This window comes from Capricornis sumatraensis, chromosome 10, assembly GCF_032405125.1.
Source record: "Capricornis sumatraensis isolate serow.1 chromosome 10, serow.2, whole genome shotgun sequence".
Classification (NCBI taxonomy): Eukaryota; Metazoa; Chordata; class Mammalia; order Artiodactyla; family Bovidae; genus Capricornis; species Capricornis sumatraensis.
Genome location: NC_091078.1, coordinates 88,143,028 through 88,163,204, shown reverse-complemented (window position 1 = coordinate 88,163,204; position 20,177 = coordinate 88,143,028). Strand labels below are relative to the sequence as shown.

At 36.5% G+C, this 20,177-nt stretch overlaps 1 protein-coding gene across 3 annotated transcripts in view; it reads right to left on the bottom strand.

Moving 5' to 3' along the window:
- Positions 1 to 20,177, bottom strand: part of CFAP20DC (CFAP20 domain containing) — a 256,995-nt gene that overhangs the window by 88,879 nt on the left and 147,939 nt on the right. For 2 of the 3 annotated variants that reach the window (XM_068982422.1, XM_068982423.1), the window contains 2 exons: positions 17,465 to 17,799; positions 6,522 to 6,893 (listed from right to left, as the gene is read on the bottom strand). In XM_068982422.1, the coding sequence (XP_068838523.1) occupies positions 6,522 to 6,893; positions 17,465 to 17,799 (707 nt within the window). The remainder of the gene's footprint in view (positions 1 to 6,521; positions 6,894 to 17,464; positions 17,800 to 20,177) is intronic. The other variant, XM_068982424.1, reaches the window with a different exon arrangement.

The following is a 20,177-nucleotide window of genomic DNA, read 5'->3' as shown; positions in this document are numbered from 1 at the left end:
ACAGATATAAGCTCCCTGAGGAGAGAGGCCTCACCTTTCTTGGTCAGTGTATCTCGAGCAGCTAGGAGAACATCTGATCTGATAGGCTCTCAGCAGAACAGATGCTCTTACTTATGGAGAAGTAGAGCCAGAATAAGTATATCCCATTCCCTGGAGGCCCTGTATTTTAGAAACCACCATAGATGTCAGTACTGTACATATATGGACTACAATGCTAGCCAGCAAAGGTTAATTTCACCCCTGCATTCACATTAATATTAAATGGATTTCTAGTTCTACAATAATTCTCAAAATGTTATTGCATCAAGCACATTTCTTATGAGTCATACCAACAAAATCTTCCTAGGCCTGTTTGAATACACCAGTACTAAATCTTATATATACTGAAAGAAAAAAATGTTTTTCACCCAAATTAAATCCATTTGTGGATGCAATTAAGTAAGAAGAAGAAATAAAAAATATCCATTAATGTATAGCACATGGAACTATACTCAATATCCTGTGATAAACCATAATGAAAAAGAGAATATATATATGTATATAACTGAGTCACTTTCCTGTACAGCAGACCTCCAGACTGGAGTGGAAGTAGAACTATCTCTATTTGCAGTAACATGATCTCATACATAGAAACTCCTAAGGAATTCGCAAAAACACTATAAAAACTAATAAATGTTCATCAAGCTTGCAAGATCAATTGTATTTCTATACACTGCTGCTGCTGCTAAGTTGCTTCAATCGTGTCTGACTCTGTGTGACCCCAGGGACGGCAGCCTACCAGACTCTGCTGTCCCTGGGATTCTCCAGGCAAGAACACTGGAGTGGGTTGCCATTTCCTTCTCCAATGCATGAAAGTAAAAAGTGAAAGTGAAGTCACTCAGTTGTGTCTGACTCCTAGTGACCCCATGGACTGCAGCCTACCAGGCTCCTCCATCCATGGGATTTCCCAGGCAAGAGTACTGGAGTGGGTTGCTATTGCCTTCTCCTTCTATACACTAGCAATGAACAAATAAAAAAATGAAATTAAGAAAAAACTACATTCACAATCGCATCAAAAAGAATAAAAAAGGGATAAACTTAACAAGAGAAGTGCAAGACTTGTACACTGAAAACTATAAAACATTGCTGAAAAGAAATTAAACACACAAAGAAATGGAAAAACATCCAATGGACTAAAAGACTGAAGATTGAAAGACTGTATAAATATTCCTCAAATTGACCTAAAGATTAAAGGCAGTTCCTACCAAAACCCCAGCTGCCTTTTTTGCAGAAACTGAGAAGCTGATCTGCAAATTGATATTAAAATGCAAGGAGCCCAGCATGGCAAAAACAAGCAAGATATGAAAGAACGAAGTTCTTACTGATTTCAAAACTATACTACAAAACTACAGGAATTCAGACAGTGTGGCACTGCATAATGATAGACATACAATAAAAAAAACAGAACTGAGAGGTCAGGAATAAACCATTACATGTATGGTCGACTGATTTTTAGAAAGGCTATGAGACAATTCAATAGGGAAAGGATAGTCTTTCAACCAATGGTGCTGGCACAACTGAATACAAATATGCAAAAAAAAAACTGTAGGTGAATATCTATTTCCCACTATATACAAAAATTAACTCAAAATGGATCATAGCATGAAATGGAAACAGGAGTACATTTTTGCAACTTTGGATAAGGCAACGATTTCTTAGATGTAATTCCAAAAGCACAAGCAATAGAAGGAAAAAACAGATAAACTAGACTTTAAAAAAATAAAATCTTTTGACCTTCAAAAGACACCATCAAGAAATGAAAAGACAACCTACAAACTGGGAGAAAATATCTGCATAGCATATATCTGACAAAGAACTTGTAAACGAACTCTTACAACTGTATAATAGAAAGACAAAAAAATCCAATTAAAAAATAGGTAAAGAGTTTGAATAGGTATTTCTCTAAAGGAGATACACAAATGGCCAATAAGCACATGAAAAGATGCTTAATTATGTTTAGTCATTAGAGAAATGCAAACCAAAGCTACAATTGAGATACCACTTCACACACACTGCTGCTGCTAAGTCGCTTCAGTCTGACTCTGTGCGACCCCAGAGACAGCAGCCCAGCAGGCTCCCCCGTCCCTGGGATTCTCCAGGCAAGAACACTGGAGTGGGGTGCCATTTCCTTCTCCAAGCATGAAAGTGAAAAGAGAAAGTGAAGTCACTCAGTCGTGTCCGACTCTTAGCGACCCCATGGACTGCAGCCCACCAGGTTCTCCCGTCCCTGGGATTCTCCAGGCAAGAACACTGGAGTGGGTTGCCATTTCCTTCTCCAATGCATGAAAGTGAAAAGAGAAAGTGAAGTCGCTCAGCTGTGTCTGACTCTTAGCGACCCCATGGACTACAGCCCACCAAGGTTCCTCCGTCCATGAGATTCTTCAGGCAAGAGTACTAGAGTGGGGTGCCATCGCCTTCTCTGGGAGGTGAGCTTAAACAGGATAAATCAATTTCTCTGAGCTTCTGGTAAGGGTAGCAAAGAGTCAATGGTCTCATCTTTATCCTTTGTAAAAATCTCACATTTGAGTGACTCTGGCACAATCCACTTAACAAGAGTTGGTCTTTCTTCCAGGAATGAACCTTGAACTTATGCAGAACTATCTACTTGCCTCATCTCCAATCCATAATTACCTATGAACTAGCCCCACATCTTAAACCTTTGTCTGGAAACCAGACAAATTCTTTTTCACACTAGTATGGCTTAAATAAAAAAGACAGACAATAAGAAGTGTTGATTATCATGTGGAGAAATTGCCCTAATGCTAATGGAATTGTAAAATGGTAGAGACACTTTGGAAAACAGTGTGGCAGTTAGTCATGAGGTAAAGTTCCATATGACCTACCAATTGTAATCTTAGGTATATATTCAAGAGGACTGAAAACATGCCCACACAAAAACTTTGACATGAATGTTCATATTGGCATCAACTCCTAACAGCCAAAAAGTGGAAACAACCAACTGTCCATCAGCAGATGGACAAATAAACAGGGTATATCCATACAGTGATTTATCATTCCTGCATAAAAAGGGGTGAAATGTTACAACATAGATGGGATCTTGAAAACAGTATGCTAAATTAAGGAAGTTAGAAGTAAAAGGTCGCATATTATATGATTATATTCAAGTGAAATGTCCAGAATAGGCAAATCCATAGTGACAAAAAAGTAGATTAGTGGTTGCCAGAAATTTGGGGGGAAGGAGGTATGAGGAGCGACTGTTAATGGGTATAGAGTTTCTTTTGGGGTGATGAAATGGTATAAAATTACATAGTACTGATGGTTATAAAATTCTGTAAACACTGTAAGAAAAACGTTGATGTCTTTATTGTGTGAATTAAATCTCAGTAAGGCAGTTATTTATTTTTCTAAATCACTCTGTGGTTTTCCAGGATCTGAAGAAAAATCTCTTTGTAGAGTTAGTAAACACATGGCATTCTTGAGGAAATTAGTTTTCATAGATTTTTAGCAGCAAACATCAAGCGGGGAGAATGTCGATTATTAGAATCCTCTCACTAGGACCATGAAGTTCTTTTTTAAAAAACAAGGGTTCTCTGGAAGAACCTTTCATTCCCACTGTAAATTCACTTTGGAATAGGACAGAATGCTTATGCCTTCAATAATTTTATGTCCTGTTAAACTGAGATTATCACACTCACAAACATGAGTCACAGATTGTAACAATCATGTGGGCTGATAGAGAGTGAATTTTATTAGCTTGAATTTTGACACTGAGGTCAAACCTCTGCGCACAAAAGGGAAGTAGTTCTTTTGTGTCTTTATCCCCTCAAAAAAGATAAAGCTCCTTCTCTCTTTATTTCCAGTGAAGTGATTGCTCTGTCAAATGGAAGAGGAATGTCTCAGAGGGCTCTCGTGCGGAACACATACCTGTCAGGCTTGTGTTTGCAATCTGCACTGAGCAGCCCTAAGAAAGGTTTCCCAAGTGGTTTCTGAGCACCGTCTTACCCTAAAGCTTCTTAAGATAATGGGTGAGGGAAAGTCTCCTGTTCCCTCTCCAAACTTCGGTCCCTTTCCTCCTTTCATTATTCCCTGGCATCATCAGAGAGCACTATCTTTCAGCCAGAATACTTTATTGAGTGGACAGGTACTTAAAGTTCATTTGGGCTGGAGGCTCCCAAGCTCCACAACCATTTCTGATAAAAACTTTATTCAATAAAGTATACATAAAAAAACGTACTTTGACATAATTCAAGTCATATATGACAAACTCAGCTAACATCATACTTGATGGTGAAAAACTGAAAGCTACCCCTCTAAATTCAGGAAAAACACAAGATGCTCAAGGATGACCACTCTCACTACTCTCATTCAATGCAGTACTGGAAGGCCTAGCCAGAGTAATTAAGCAATACAATGAAATACAAGGCATTCCAACTGGAAATAAAGGAGCAAAACAGTCACTATCTGCAGATGACATGCTTTTATATATTTGTTGCTATTGCTTAGTCACTATGTCTGACTCTTTCTGACCCCATGGACTGCAGATCAGGCTTTCCTGCCCTTTAGTACCTCTGGAGTTTGCTCAAATTCATGTCCATTAAGTTGGTGATGCTATCTAACCATCTCATCCTCTGCTTCCCCGTCTCCTTTTGCCTTCAATCTTTCCCAGCACCACAGTCATTTCCATTGAGTCAGCTCTGCATCAGGTGGCCAAATTATTGGAGTTTTAGTTTCAGTATCAGTCCTTCCAATGAATATTCAGGGTTGATTTCTTGTAGGATTGACTGGTTCGATCTCCTTGATGTCCAAGAGACTCTCAAGAGTATTCTCCAGCAACACAGTTCGAAAGCATCAATTCTTTGGCACTCACGCTTCTTTACGGTTTAACTCTCACATATATATATATATATATATATATATATGACTACTGGAAAAACCATAGCTTTGACTATATGGACCTTTGTTGGCAAAGTCATGTCTCTGATTTTTAATACACTGTCTAGGTTTCTCATAGCTTTTCTTCCAAGCAGCAAGAGTGTTTTAATTTCATGGCTGTGGTCATCATCCACAGTGATTTTGGAGCCCTTTTATATACAGGAAGACCTTGAGACTTCACCAAAAAAAAACCCATTAGAAATAATAAAACAAATACAGTATAGTTGCAGGGTAAAAAATCAATACACAAAAAAATCAATTACATTTCTACATGCTAACAATGAGCTAGAAAAAAGAAAAGTTAAGAAAACAATCCCATTCACAATCACAACAAAAAAGAAATAAATTTAAACAGAAGGTGAAAGACCTCTGAATCATAAGACATTGTTCAAAGAAGTTGAAGAAGACACAAATAAATGGGAGGATATTCATGCTCACAAATTGGAAGAATTAACATTATTAAAATGTCCATATTATCATAAGTAATCTACAGATTCAATGCAATCCCTATCAAAATCCAGATAAATAAAAAAAAAAAAGAAATATGACTGATGCTGAAGCTGAAACTCCAATACTTTGGCCACCTCATGTGAAGAGCTGACTCATTGGAAAAGACTCTGATGCTGGGAGGGATTAGGGGCAGGAGGAAAAGGGGAGGACAGAGGATGAGATGGCTGGATGGCATCACCGACTCGATGGACATGAGTTTGAGTGAACTCCAGGAGTTGGTGATGGACAGGGAGGCCTGGTGTGCTGTGATTCATGGGGTCACAAAGAGTTGAACACGATCGAGTAACTGGACTGAACTGAATGATATATATATATGTCTATCATCTTTCTAAGTAATCCACTATAACATGCTTAGAACATAACTGAACCAAAGTTCTACACTGTAACACATACAGAATACTTAGGACAGAGCAAATCAAAAAAAGCTTTACTGCTTAAAAAAAGGAATATAAATGTCATTTTTTCTGTATAGCCTCATTTGTTCTCTAGTTTTTTAAGTGCAGCTACGGGGGAATTGAAGGAAGAAAAGTACTCATATGAAGGAAAAAAATCAATCTGATGGACATGAATATAGTCACCAGGCTAGCCTAGGGATTTATTCAATGACACTGCTTTACTGTTAACCTTCACTCATATCATTTATTATTTGGGGAACGGCTGTAAAGAGACCAGAAAGTGAACAGAATAATGATGTTTTTATGGCTCCTAATGTAGATTGTTATTGAAAATCTGTCAATTTTACTGGCAAGCCTTTGGCTCAAAAATAAGATCTTCATTTATAATTTGCAGACAGTGATAACTCAAATTATGAGAAGTAACTGGGAAATAAAAAATAACTATTATGATAATTATCTTTCTCATTAAAAACATGAGGCATTCTATTATCACTGGGATGTGCAAGATACTCTTTAACAGCTGCTGTTACTGAGCTAAAACACATCTAAATAGGAAAGAAAATACATTAGTGATCACCCAAATGATAAAAAATAGATACTGCTGAAAATGTGTGCAAAGTGGAACAGAACAGAACCCAGCAGGATGTACTGCCCACATATGTAAACCAGAACGAAACCACTTACAGATAACTCAGCAATTGGTTTCAACTTCTCCTCTGAAATTTCCTTTAGGAAGGTTTTGTTTATTGAAGCTGACACTTGATGGGCTGGTAGGTCCTTTGCTTTAATAAGATCTGGAATTTTCAGAGAGGACTCATGTCTTCCAGGTGGAGAAAGGGATGGTGTAGGCACAGAACTCGTTTCAAAGTCTTTTATATCTATCTGCTTCACCAAGGAATTCTGGTGTTCTGAAGTTCTTCCTTCTGCATAAGCATTTTTTAGATATTCTTTACTTGCACACTTTGCAGCCTTCCCCAGCATGCTCTCTAATGTTAACTGAGTTAACCCTGGAGGACTAGTTGTTGGGCCTGGAGAACCCTGGACACTGTGGTTATCCTACACAGAAGAACAAAGGGAAATCACTTTGAGCTGAAACTTGTGGTAAATAAGTTACTGAATATAAGTTCTTAATAAGTTCATGTATTCTCTGAATAAAGTGAAAGAATATATCATATACTTACACATACATACAATTTTATTCTATAATAATAAATAAAAAAAAACTAAAAACAGCAATGCAAACAGGTATAAATCATTTGCTATGATGTCCTGCTATGTTTGCCTCTGGTCTTGGTAAGGCATGTATTTTTACCACTGAGTAATAAGAGTACATTTAGGAAACAGTAGCTCAAATATATTCATTTCGAAGAAAGTATAAAAAAGAAGAGGATCCATACAAGACGAGAGAGAGAAAGTCACTCAGTTGTGTCCGACTTGTGATCCCATGGACTACACAGTCCATGGAATTCTCCAAGCCAGAATACTGGAGTGGGTAGCCTTTCCCTTCTCCAGGGGATCTTCCCAACCCAGGGATCAAACCCAGGTCTCCCGCATTGCAGGTGGATTTTTTACCAGCTGAGCCACAAGAGAAGCCCAAGAATACTGGAGTGGGTAGCCTATCCCTTCTCCAGCGGATTTTCCTGAGCCAGGAATTGAACCAGGGTCTCCTGAATTGCAGGTGGATTCTTTACCAACTGGCTATGAGGGAAGTCCATAAGAAGGATCCATAAGAAGTTATCTAAAATATCTAGGAATTGTCTGCTTTAGCTTCCTGATAAGCTAATTCCATGAGAAGAAAAAGAACAAGAACTTACAGAATTTACCTTATTTAAGTAGGGAAATGCTACTCTTTTAACACGCTGGCATATCAAAGTATTTTAGCCTTATATTGTATGGAAATTTTACTGTTAAAGAGAAACAGATAATAGAGCATGTTTTGTGAAATATTTTTCTTAAATGAAAATTTCAGTTATAGAAAGTACTTTTCCACAAGACATGAACCTCACTAAATATAATCATTTGGAAAGTTTAAAGTAAAAGCTGGAAATATTTTACTAATGTATAGTTCTGAAATTAGCCCTAACAATTTTAATTTTTAAAATCTGAGAAAGGAGATACTACAAATGAAAAACATCAATGGCCATGAAGGTAAATAACAAAAAAGAGAAACATGGTGCTATTTCACTTGGTATTTTCCTGCTATAAAACAATAAATATAAAGAAAAAGTAAATGTGATAATCACTTATACTTGTCATAAGATTTTTTAAATTTGTCTTATTTATTTAAATGTGTAATAAGTAAACTTAAAACAGAAAAAATAATAAAAGCAGAGTACAATTTAAAGACATTATCTGATGTCTCAGATTGTACTATCTTACATTTTGTTTCAGTAACCTATTCCAGTATCCTTTCATTTACAGCTACATAGAACCAAATATTTGTTTTTTTCCAAAGTTTGGCATTTTTAAACAAAATATTTGTATGACTGATAAAACTGATCAGCTTCTTCTGAATGAGTGGCCATCATATACCTCAAGATACAGATCACTGTCTGAGGTGAACTTTCCATTTTAGTAGAAGTTAAGTATCTGTAAAGGTGAGATAGAATTGCTTTAGGCTGGGCACTGGACAAGAGAAGAATTCATCGAATCTTTTAATTAGAAAGGATTCATCTGTCTGTGTGTCTATCACTGTTCTGTCTCTCTTCCTTTCTTCCTCATCATAGGCTAAGTGCTGCTCTAGGCACTGTGGATGGTGAGAATATAATGGCAGGCCAGAAGTTAAACCCTGCCATCCAGGATCTTTGCCTGAAAAGCAACAAAGGGTCACCGAGTAATTTGATTGGGGGGTGGGGGAGGGATGTCATGATGGCACAAAACAGAAGGCATGGGGGTGAGTTTGAGTTTGTGTGGATATTGTTTGTGGATATCAGAAGTGTCTGTGGAGATAGTAGCAAGGGAGGCAATTATGAGAGTATTAAATTGTAATGATTAGAAATGCTGAGGTGGCTGTGGTAATTCAATGGCGGTAACAATCGAGGCAGGACTGATTTGCAACTTCTGTAGAAGGCAGAGTAGGCTGTACTTGGTGCATCTGGGAAGCTTTTTTACATGGAGTCTGCGATTTCTAATCCTGTCATGTTATGATTCACCTTTCTTTCGGAAAGCAGTTGGGATTATCGGACACCTGTGCTTTCAAAAAAGGTATACCTGGGTCTAAGAACCTCTCCTAAGAAACAGCTTCCCTATCTGTAGTAAAGAAAGAACTGCAGAGTGTCTAAGGATCTTTTACAAACATTTCTTCTTGGTATTCATCCTGGGTCTCGTTTTCTTTGTCTATGTTGACTTGATCTTCTGATATATTTATTTCTTTATAAATGGTGGAGGAGAAATTTATTGTTCAGAGTGCCAGATAGGGGAAAGAAAAGATGGTAATTGGGTGTCAATCCATGGGACTTACTTTATGTCCCAAGTGGAAAAATAAGAAGTGTAAGAATATTTCTGCCCTTGTGAAGTACCACATGGCTGAGCTGCAGGCACTGGGCGACTCTTTTTGCTGTACATTTACTGAGTAAGCTTGTCCTTCACCATATCCTGGGAACCCTGAGGATGTTTATATGATTGAAGAACTCTGCCTTCAGGCAAAAAACTGGCAAGAGTGCAAGAGACCTGAAAAATGCCTCATGCTCTGAATTACTACAGAATGGAGTGGTGACTCTTATAATTTTTGTTTCACCGAGACAAAAAGAGAATAAAACTTTAGCCAGTTTTCTAGAGAAAGGTAAACAGAACGTAGAACAAACATCTTTCGAGCCTTAGTTTTAAGAAAGTGCTAGTGGAACTAGGATTGATTTTTAACAATTCAGTCTGGTTGTTAGACAGTGTTATATCTTTCCCAACTCTTAAAAATAGTCCAGTCTAATTTCTTGTAATTGTTATATACAATTGACAGTGGGATTTCTGTGACCAAAATACCCTCTACTTATTCATTTCCATCATGTTTTCACAATAAAAAATAAGGACATGTACTGTGGATTTAAAACATATTATTGGCCAACAGATTCCCCTTAACAAACACAGGCTGGTTACAGGGAAAAGGTATAATTACAACTCTTTGGATCACTATGGGATTCCATTTTGTATATGACATAGGGGGAAACTGTGAGCTTTTGCAATAACATTAGTTCAATAAATATTAAGCTCCTATTAGGTGTAAGGTAAAATTTTCTAGGAATGATATATAAGATACACAGGTAAAAAGAACAAGGGCAGTGCCCTTGAGAGGCATAAAGTCTAGTGGCAGAGGGGTAGATATCTATAAAAGTAATAATTTCATAAGATAGAAGGAAGTAAATTTCATTTAAAAGTTTCAGATGTACTATTATGAGGACTGGTCTTTCCTGGTGATAGAAAATCACCACCGCTCAGGGGTAAAAAATCTGCCTGCAATGTGGGAAACACGAGTTTGATCCTCCTGGGTCAGAAGATCCCCGGGAGAAGGGAACCCACTCTAGTACTCTTGCCTGAAAAATTCCATGGGCAGAGGAGCCTCGTAACTACAATCAATGGGGTCGCAAAGAGTTGGACATGACCAAAGCGACTCAGCACTCATGCAAGCAAACGCAAATAGCTGTGCTCTTTAGTTGACAACCAAAGTACATACCGGTACCATCTCTATAGTCTGCTAGTGTTGTTGATCATCTAAAAGTTTTTGTCGGTTCACAAATTTCTTCACTAAAACACTCAACAGAAGTATTTTTGTCTACCTGCAAGTGTATTTTTTTTTCCATCTGTAAGTAGATCAGAGTACAGCCTTTTCTTCTTTATACAAGTTTACTCAGATGTATTTCCTTTTGTATGGCATGGGCAGGGATTCTATACACAGAACTATTTGTGAGTATGTAAAGGGACATTCATCTCACATTTTCCCTAAGATATACCCTGATTTGGAAATGGGCCAGGCAATGGACAGATTTAGCTATGTTCCTGATAGTCATTCACTCTCTTCATTGTACTGAATTTTCAGGGTAATATGTTTCTATGCTATTTTAAATACATGGAAAAGACAAATTAAATGGAGAATCTGGACAGAGCACAAAAGGCTTGCCTATTTTGGCTGCCCTAGAACCAATAAATCTGATCTCTCCCAATTTTGGAGGAGGAATTAGGATAAATGGGAAAGGTAAGACAATATACAAGACTACTACTTCGATTTAAGTTGGGTCAGCTTCTATTTTAGAGAGGAAATAGACGGAAAATAAAAAACAGTATTTCTTAGTAGTGGTGCACTGACAAAACCTTCCTCTTTTCTTCAGTAATGTTTCAACTTACTAAAATACATGATCTAGGGATAAATGACTTTATTACTTTCATATATGTAACATGTGGGCTCGACATACTTTTGGATTAATCTGTATGAAATAACATATATATTTATTATATGCCTAAGAAGTTCACTATAATCTGATTTGCTATGATCTGATTGAAAAATAACCACTTTCACTGATTTGGTTTATCACTGAACTACTGAAAACTAGCATAGCAATTGAATAGAATTTGTCAGTGTAGTAAAGGATTTGGTATGCCATTTTCATACACCAATCATGTGTTCATCTGTTTCTCAGAAGAACAAATACAAAATCTTTTTGATTTAACTTATTTTTTTTAAAGTCCAAATCCCTTGAACCGTTTGTCTTCTGGGCTCAGAAACACTTGTTTGTTAGATATTCAATCAGGCCCCAGTGCTGGGAACATCAATAGAGTTTGTCTGATTAACTGTAGCACAGCATATGTATGCTGAAGATGAGAATGATTTCCCCAAGGACCCAGCGCTTCCTCTGCTGAACTACATTTCTTGAAAGGACATGCAGATGGGCATTTGGACAATAATTTCTGGATGCACAAAACGAATTGCTCTTGCTGAGTTGTAATTTTAAAAAGATAATTTTAATGACTCTTGAGGGCCATCTATTTGGAGCAGATGGGACCCAGGCTCTTTTGTATCACACCTTTAATGTTGAGTGATTCAGGACAGAACTCTATTTTAGCCTTTGTATAATAAAAGTGGATGATCATATTTATTTATATTCCAATTGTCTTTTTTAATTCAGTCCACCGTGAAAAAGTCTTATATAACATTATTAAAAGTTCTCAACGAACCTATCTGCAATATTCCAAACACATTTTTGATGGCAGTTCTGAATTTGTAACTGAGATAGAGTCAGCAGGAGTTTATACTTTTGTCCAATGTTTTAGTGATTAAATATGTGAACTGACAGAACCTTTTAGTTGAACAGCGTTAGCAGACAATAGAGATGATGCAGATATATAATCTGTCAACTAAAGAGCACAATTATTTGCACAAATACAGCTAAAAGTATCAGTCATAACATCTTTATAAAACAAACAATTTCTTCTTTGATGACAGCAAGATTGACCATTCAAATGTTATCTTAAAAGTCTTCACTAACAACTGTCCCTAAGGAGTATTTCTTCTTTTACCTCTTCAATTTAATAGGAAACTATTAAAATAATGCCAAATAAAATGAAAGGAAGATGTGACTGTTTCTAACAACCAACTAACTTGCAGCATGCTTGGTATGACAAGGACCTGAGCAAATTACTTACGTAGAGTCCCTTGGACTGCAAGGAGATTAAATCCTAAAAGAAATAAGTCCTGAGTATTCACAGGGAGGACTGATGCTGAAGATGAAACTTCCAATACTTTGGCCACCTGATGTGAAGAACTGACTCATGGGAAAAGACCCTGATGCTGGGAAAGATTGAAGGCAGAAGGAGAAGGGGACGACAGAGGATAAGATGGTTGGATGGCATCACCAACTTGAGGGACATGAGTTTGAGAAAGCTCTGGGAGTTGGTGATGGACAGGGAGGCCTGGTGTGCTGCAGTCCATGGGGTGGCAAAGAGTTGCACAGGACTGAGCGACTGAACTGAACTGAACTGAATCATCTTTACCTGTAGCCGGTGATGCCTCACAGACAAGTCACAGCAGAAGTTACAGGGACGGTATTGGATGGGCAAATATCATCATGTGAATATTTGGGGAAGATAATGAGATTCCTTTACTTGTTCAAGATAAAAATATATTTTCCTTATGAGCTAAGACTTCATGCTTTTTAATTGAATAAAACAAAGATTTTTTTTGGTGAAAATTCTTATTTATAACCAAATAGTTATCTGCAAATATTTATCTTTTAGCAAAGCTGAATGATGTTATTTTAAGCAGACAAAAGAGTTTTATAACTCTACACTATGTGCCTATAACAAAGAAGGAAGTTACAAGTTAAAGGAACTAACTTTTTCAGAGAGGAAAAAAGCTTCAAAAGATAATAATAAAGATATGCAGATATGAACAGCCTAAAAGAATTACTCACATGGAATAAATATTAAATTTGCCTGGTAGGTTTAGAGAGTACATTATATTGTAACTCATGATATACAGAAATAAAAATGCAAGCAATACATTCAAAATAGAATTCTTCCATTTTTTTCCAAGAAGTAAACTGACATTTAAAGTTTTTAAAGGCTACACAGAAATATAAGTGGCTTCATGTGGAGTAAATATCATTTCTATTGTGAGTATGTAAATGTGTGTGAGAATGTAACTCAAAATTATTAGTCAAGCATGTAGGGGTGACAGGATAAAAGTGTACATGCCATCAGGAAGAAAAAATGAAATAGTTTAACTACTGCCTGTTAAAAAACAACCCTTGAAAGCAACAATACCAGGAAAGCTGAGAGAAAAGGCTAAAATGATCCTTTTAATTTGTTGCTTGTAAATCTGTCCTTGATAGGCTTCAACAGAGTTAAATGAAGAGAAGATCTAGAAGATTCCTAGCTAATTTGAACATAGTAAGTAGTCAGTTTACATAAGTCATGTCCAAATACGGATAATTCTTTGGCTCAAATGTTCTCATTTGGACTGTTATGTAAGACAAATCACCTAGCTTTGCAACTATCTACTTTAGTATTAGAGAAGTAATAAAATATTAATATAAAGCTATCTATTTCAAATTACAAACTGGATATGTATACTTAAAGCTACATTGGGAATAATGGCATAAAAAAACAAAATAGTGATGATAATAGTAACATGCCTTTTTTTTTAAGATGCTATAATCCTATGAAAGGTTTTAACAGATTTCCTAGAAAATTCATTTTACATGGTAGTCCTAATTTTACAACTCACCACAAGATATATTTCCATAATGTGTCTTCAAATAAGAAGTACCAATTTCAAATTAACTGAGTATCAGGAAAATTAGTATTATCTAGCTGCCTAGGGAATAAAATATACAGTAAAGCAAAGATTAAAACGATATGAAAAAAATAAAAACTATGCTTTTGAGTCTTTCACATTAATGAAGATCTCAAATGTGAACTGATGATTAGGAACTTAAATTACAAAGACCATTGTCTTAGCACTGAACGCTTATTTTAATTAGTCTTTACTATCATAAGTGTATTTTTTTCTGTATCATGATAACATGATTTTGCCTATTTTTTTTTTTTTGCTTCTGAATACATCTCATCCGTTCAGTTCAGTTGCTCAGTCGTGTCTGACTTTTTGTGACCTCATGAACTGAAGCACGCCAGGCCTCTCTGTCCATTACCATCTCCCGGAGTCCACCCAAACCCATGTCCATCGAGTTGGTGATGCCATCCAATCATCTCATCCTCTGTTGTTCCCTTCTCCTCCTGCCTTCAATCTTTCCCAGCATCAGGGTCGTTTCCAATGAGTCAGCTCTTTGCATCAGGTGGCCAAAGTACTGGAGTTTCAGCTTCAACATCAGTCCTTCTAATGAACACCCAAGATTGATCTCCTTTAGGATGGACTGGTTGGATCTCCTCACAGTCGAAGGGACTCTTAAAAGAGTCTTCTTCAACACCACAGCTCAAAAGCATTAATTCTTCGGCATTCAGCTTTTTTTATAGTCCAAATCTCACATCCATACACGTCCGAAATGACAGAATGATCTCTGTTTGTTTCCAAGGGAAACCATTCAATATCATGGTAATACAAGTCTATGCCCTGACCAGTAGCGCTGAAGAAGCTGAAGTTGAACAGTTTTATGAATACATCTAAATTCCCTTTAAAAATATTCGAGGTCTAACATCAAATAGTCTTTCAACTACAAGTTGCAACTTCATAATAAGTAATGTGATTATTACTGATTTGTCCACCATTATTTATAGTATGACATTATATCTTCCTCAGGTACAACAGTGTTACTCTAAGAATACTGCATTCTAAAATAATGCAACTAATGTAAGAATGTCTAAATCAGCTGATTTTTCTTCAAAGACTCTATGTAAATAAACATTTATAATATGTAATCTAATTTTCCATTGACTTATATAATTAATAAATGGAAGACATAATCCTACAGAAAAATAACTTACAAAAATCCCCCAGACAAACCAATTTGATAAAAAAGGGATCAAGACAATGTGTAGAACTTGTTTAAACATAGCCCAGTAGTTCTGTTGGTCCTCTGTATTTTAGTCTGTATCTTGTTAAAGCTTGCATGATATAGAAGGCTTCTGCCCTTCTCTCTGGCTGCCCTTCTCTCTGGCTGCCCACTCTTGGTAGGCTCTGACTAAAGGTGGAGCAGGGAAGGTGTTAGCAATGAGATGGTCACATTACAGACTCAAGCCATCTTCTGATGGTCTTGGCACAGGGGTTCCCAGAGAGCTATGTCAATCATAGCTTTGAAAATGCATAATAAATTAATTTTCAATTTCATGTAGTTGGTAACAAGTACATGTCTGCATAATAAATGGTGAAGGATGTCAGAAGTTGAGTAGCTAGTAGTAAAAGTGAAGTGAAGTCACTCAGTCGTGTCTGACTCTGCAACCCCGTGGACTTTGGCCTACAACCCCCCTCTATCCATGGGATTATCCAGGCAAGAGTACTGGAGTAGGTTGCCATTTCCTTCTCCAGAGGCTCTTCCCAACCCAGGGATCAAACCTGGGTCTCCCACATTGTAGGCAGATGCTTTACCATCTGAGCCACCAGGGAAGCAGTAGCAAAAGAAAACATATAAAGGGAAGACAAATTGAAATATTCAGAACTAGTACTCTTCATTTTCTCCAAAAGCTCTGTTGCTTCTTCTCAAGGCTCATCCTTCATGATAGATGGAGAGGTATCTTCCTAATGTCTTATTTAAAGGGTAGATTCCACTAATACCTCCCTCAAAGTTTCCAGGGAACTGTCACTTCCCATCTGCCATAAAACTGCCACCATCAAGTCATTCTTTTGGCTCAGGTAAGTTGTGCACATGGGAAGGGGATGGGCCTACCCAGTTGGCAAATGGTGTGACTGCTAGACTCTACCCAGTTACTACTGCACGAGAGCTGACAGTTGGGTGGAAGCAGTACAGATGCTCAAAACAAGTGCTCATTTTACAGTTTATAGGTTAATTTTATTCAGGGTGAAAGGGACAAATTTTATCCCAACACATTTAAAATGTACTATTTTTTCATTTATGCATAAAGTGGTTTGCAGTAGGTTTATGTTTGGTTTGACAAACAGTTTCATCACACTCAGAAGCAAGAATGTTATAAAAAAGGATTTCCCCATGCACTTTTGCTATAGAAACTCATTAAAAGTTGGAAAAAAAATTATAATTACTGTCTGAACGATCTCACCATATTCTCAACTGGTTCTGAAGGTAGGAGTTATGGACTTACATATTTCCCCTTGTCCAAAGGGGTATTCTTAATCAGATACAGCTGTTAAAAATAAGTTTGTAAGCATACAAACATGTTTTCCTAATTATTTCTATAATTTCTACATATAAACAATTTGTATAATTTCACTAAACCATAACTTCACTATAATCTTTTAAAATAATTTTTTTTTCTAGAAAATATCAATGCCTATCAATAAAGAACAATGCTACAGAAATTTCACAAATTCATTTTCTATGGAGAAAAAAAGGTATAATATATTGTTTTAAACAAATGTGTCAAACTCCATTCAGTTTGGTATTTCACAAGGTATTAAAAACTTTTCATGAATTTATTGATTTATGAGATACATTTGTATTCTAAATAATTGCAAACAGAAAACCTCCTGTAAGGCAAGTCCCAGCAGTAATCCATGATTCATTATTGCAACTTTAATTGGCACAACTCTTGAAATTCTGGGACCATATGGAAAATAATGAGTCCTAATAGGTCTAAGGTGAGAAGATGGCAGGGGAGTAAGCAAGGCAGGAAACTGTCAACTCAGAATGCTTAGTGACTGCAACATGATTTCCCCAAAGACCTAGAACAATGTGCTCTCAATTTTACTGGTCACGCTATCATATAACTGAACTGCATATTATTTTTCATTCTGTGAGACAAAGATTAAAATGAAAAAACAAAATCAAACCAAAAACTGGTTTCCATAATTAAAAATGAAATTGGCTGACTGTTAATAAAAAAGGCAACAATTTAGAGTTGCCATAACAACCTGAGGCAACTGTTGACTGACACTGCAATCTGCTGGATTTTTATAAATAGCAGTTGATTTTCCCTCTTTTAACTAGTTTTAGTGTTTAGTTGGAGCTAACAGAACAACTGTACTTTACAACTATTTCCCTCATCAGGCAATGTACCTCTTCGTTGCTGTCACCACCGTAAAAATCTTCCTCTGTTTGGGTGTCACTCCTTGTCACACTGGTATCTTCTTTTAGATCCAAAGTAAACGGGCACCCTTCTGGGGACACACTCTGCGTCTTTCCATGAGGTGCTGATCGTGGTCTGGATGAAAAAGTGAAAACATCCTTTGGAACAATCTGGGTTTCCTCTGTCTGTTGATCCTGTTCACTTTCCTTGTTGGCTTCTAGCCACAGGCATGAAGTATGGCAGGAGTCTTCATTCAAAAGTAGAGACTGTGTGGTAGAGGCCAAATAGGGGATGTGATCGCCATTTTCGGGAAATACCCACTCATCTGACAATTGCAAAAGATGACAGAAGTAAGAACAGTGTTCCCGAAGTGTTATGTTAGGCGGGTGGTGAGAGTAACACCTCTTGTTCCTGAAACAGGTTTATCAAATAATGCAAAAGCCAAGGAAGGTAATTTATCCCCCATCTTGTAACCTGCTAAACTTTTAACCCACAGTTAGTGCTCAGAGCTATGGGCAACTCATTTGTACTTACTTCCGCTTCATCTGAGTTGAAACACTGGCCAGGAAATTTGAAAGTCTGAAATAATTATCACCTATCTTGCAGCAAGTTCTTTATAGCACAGTCTCATTAATTTGATAATCCAGAGGGGGGAAATTTTCCAAATTTAGGAATTTCTTTTAACTTCAGGAGGACAGAGTACTAAAGCTCTTTAAATAAAATGTCTGGGCCTTGTTCAGATTACAAAACTGCAGGAGGAGAAAAAAAACAAACTACAAAAAGCTGACAGTCTTTCCCTCTCCATTCTACTGACTGGAATAAGACAATTCATAAATTAAACTGAGAAGACCTGTCAAGTAATAGCAAGCCCACAGAAATATTTGTTAGTGTGACTGGTGAATTCTGCTGCTGAAAAGGACCTCTGGATTTAATTTTAATTTTAGGAGAGAATGTTTTGATATGAAAATCTTTTCTGCACATTTTTGTTTTCTTTAAAAATACTATATAACACCATTAAGATATGTTATCAAAACTTTAAAAAAATTAGTCTTTTACTCAATATTGGGATAGATCTTATAATTTCATGACCACAAAAAACTTGAAAAAAATTTTCTATAAAAAGCATTATTAAAAGCAGGATTACTTTCTTCTTTAGAATGACATCAGGAAAAGTTGAGCTTTTTCTCAACTGAATCTGATTTTTTAAAAAAATTTTTTGCTACACCTGTTTTTTGTCAATGGTCAAAATCTTACAGGAATTTGTGTTCTGCAGAACCACAATGCAAACATGTTAATTTTACTCCTGATTCTTGAATCATATTATGTTCATATCATAAGAAGAATATCCAAGAGCTAAGACTGGCTAATTTGAAACTTCAAAGGTGATACTAAAAAATCAAAAGCAACAAACAAACAAAAAGGCCTTTAATAAAAATTAAATTGATGGCACACATAAAACTGTATTCTTCTCAAGTGAATTCATCTGTTTCTTAACTTACGACTATGATTATATAACATAACTTGCCTATAAAAGGGCTATAAATATGCATTTCTTTTAGATAAAACCTATTAAGGACAAGGCTTTCCCATTTTCTATAGGTAAATGGACAATAGCCGGTTGAATCTACTTCATCCGACCATGTTCACAGCAAATGCGGAGAGTCTTGAGTCAGCGTGCTGTGAGTGATAGTCGTTCAGTCATGTCCAACTCTGCGACCCCATGGACTATAGCCTGCCAGGCTCCTCTGTCTGTGGAATTCTCAGGCAAGAATACTGCAGTAGGTTGCCATTTCCTTCTGTGGTGGATGAAATTAATAGATTCACTGGCTTGTCCTCTTCTGGACAGCAAACTCTTTGCCTGGTGCTAAGTGCCTAGCAGGTGCTTTGTAAACACGGTAAATGTTGAGTAAGATTACAAAAACCAATGTGTTTTGTTATGTACAGGAGTACGTAAAGAAAATGGGAGGAAAAGATCTTGGGAATCTACATTAGGTAATTAAACAACTTGTATGACCTAGCACCAAACATATTATTAACTGTCAAAAAAGTCAAAGTAAAAGAGGTGTTTTCACACTAAAAGAACTCTAATTATCTCACTACCACATGCTTTTTTGGAATTTGCAGTTTTACCTCAAGTATTTCCATATCAATTGTAATGAATAATTTGGTATGTTTTCTTAGGAAAATATGTAAATTACTGTGTAATCACAATATTGCAGCAAACAAGATAAATGCAAGAATGATCACCTAAACATCTAATTAGTTTTTCTACACAGTCAGATTTATGCTAGAGACACTAATTGCGCCTAACATTTTAATGAAGGTTTCAACACTGCATAAATAAGACTGACAAACTACAAACAATTTTCATTTATTTTCTTTTTTCCCTAGCTCAAAAACAATTTGCTTTTGTAAAAGTACCACACACCGGCTAGGCAAGATATGTTGATGGGCTCAATGTACTATACTCCAACATCTCCATTATAAAGAGGACTGGAGAATTGCAACAATAGATAATCTTTGGGGAGGGTGACTATGTCATAGATAATCTTTAAACTTTACAGAGTTTTAAACTTTTATTCTGAACAGGGTAACTTGTGCATTAAAATTTGAAAATAAAAACACTCTTTCATCCATTAAAGTCTGACATAAAACTGAGTTAAAAAGAGATTTTAAAAAATGATAGATTTTAGGAAATGTCTG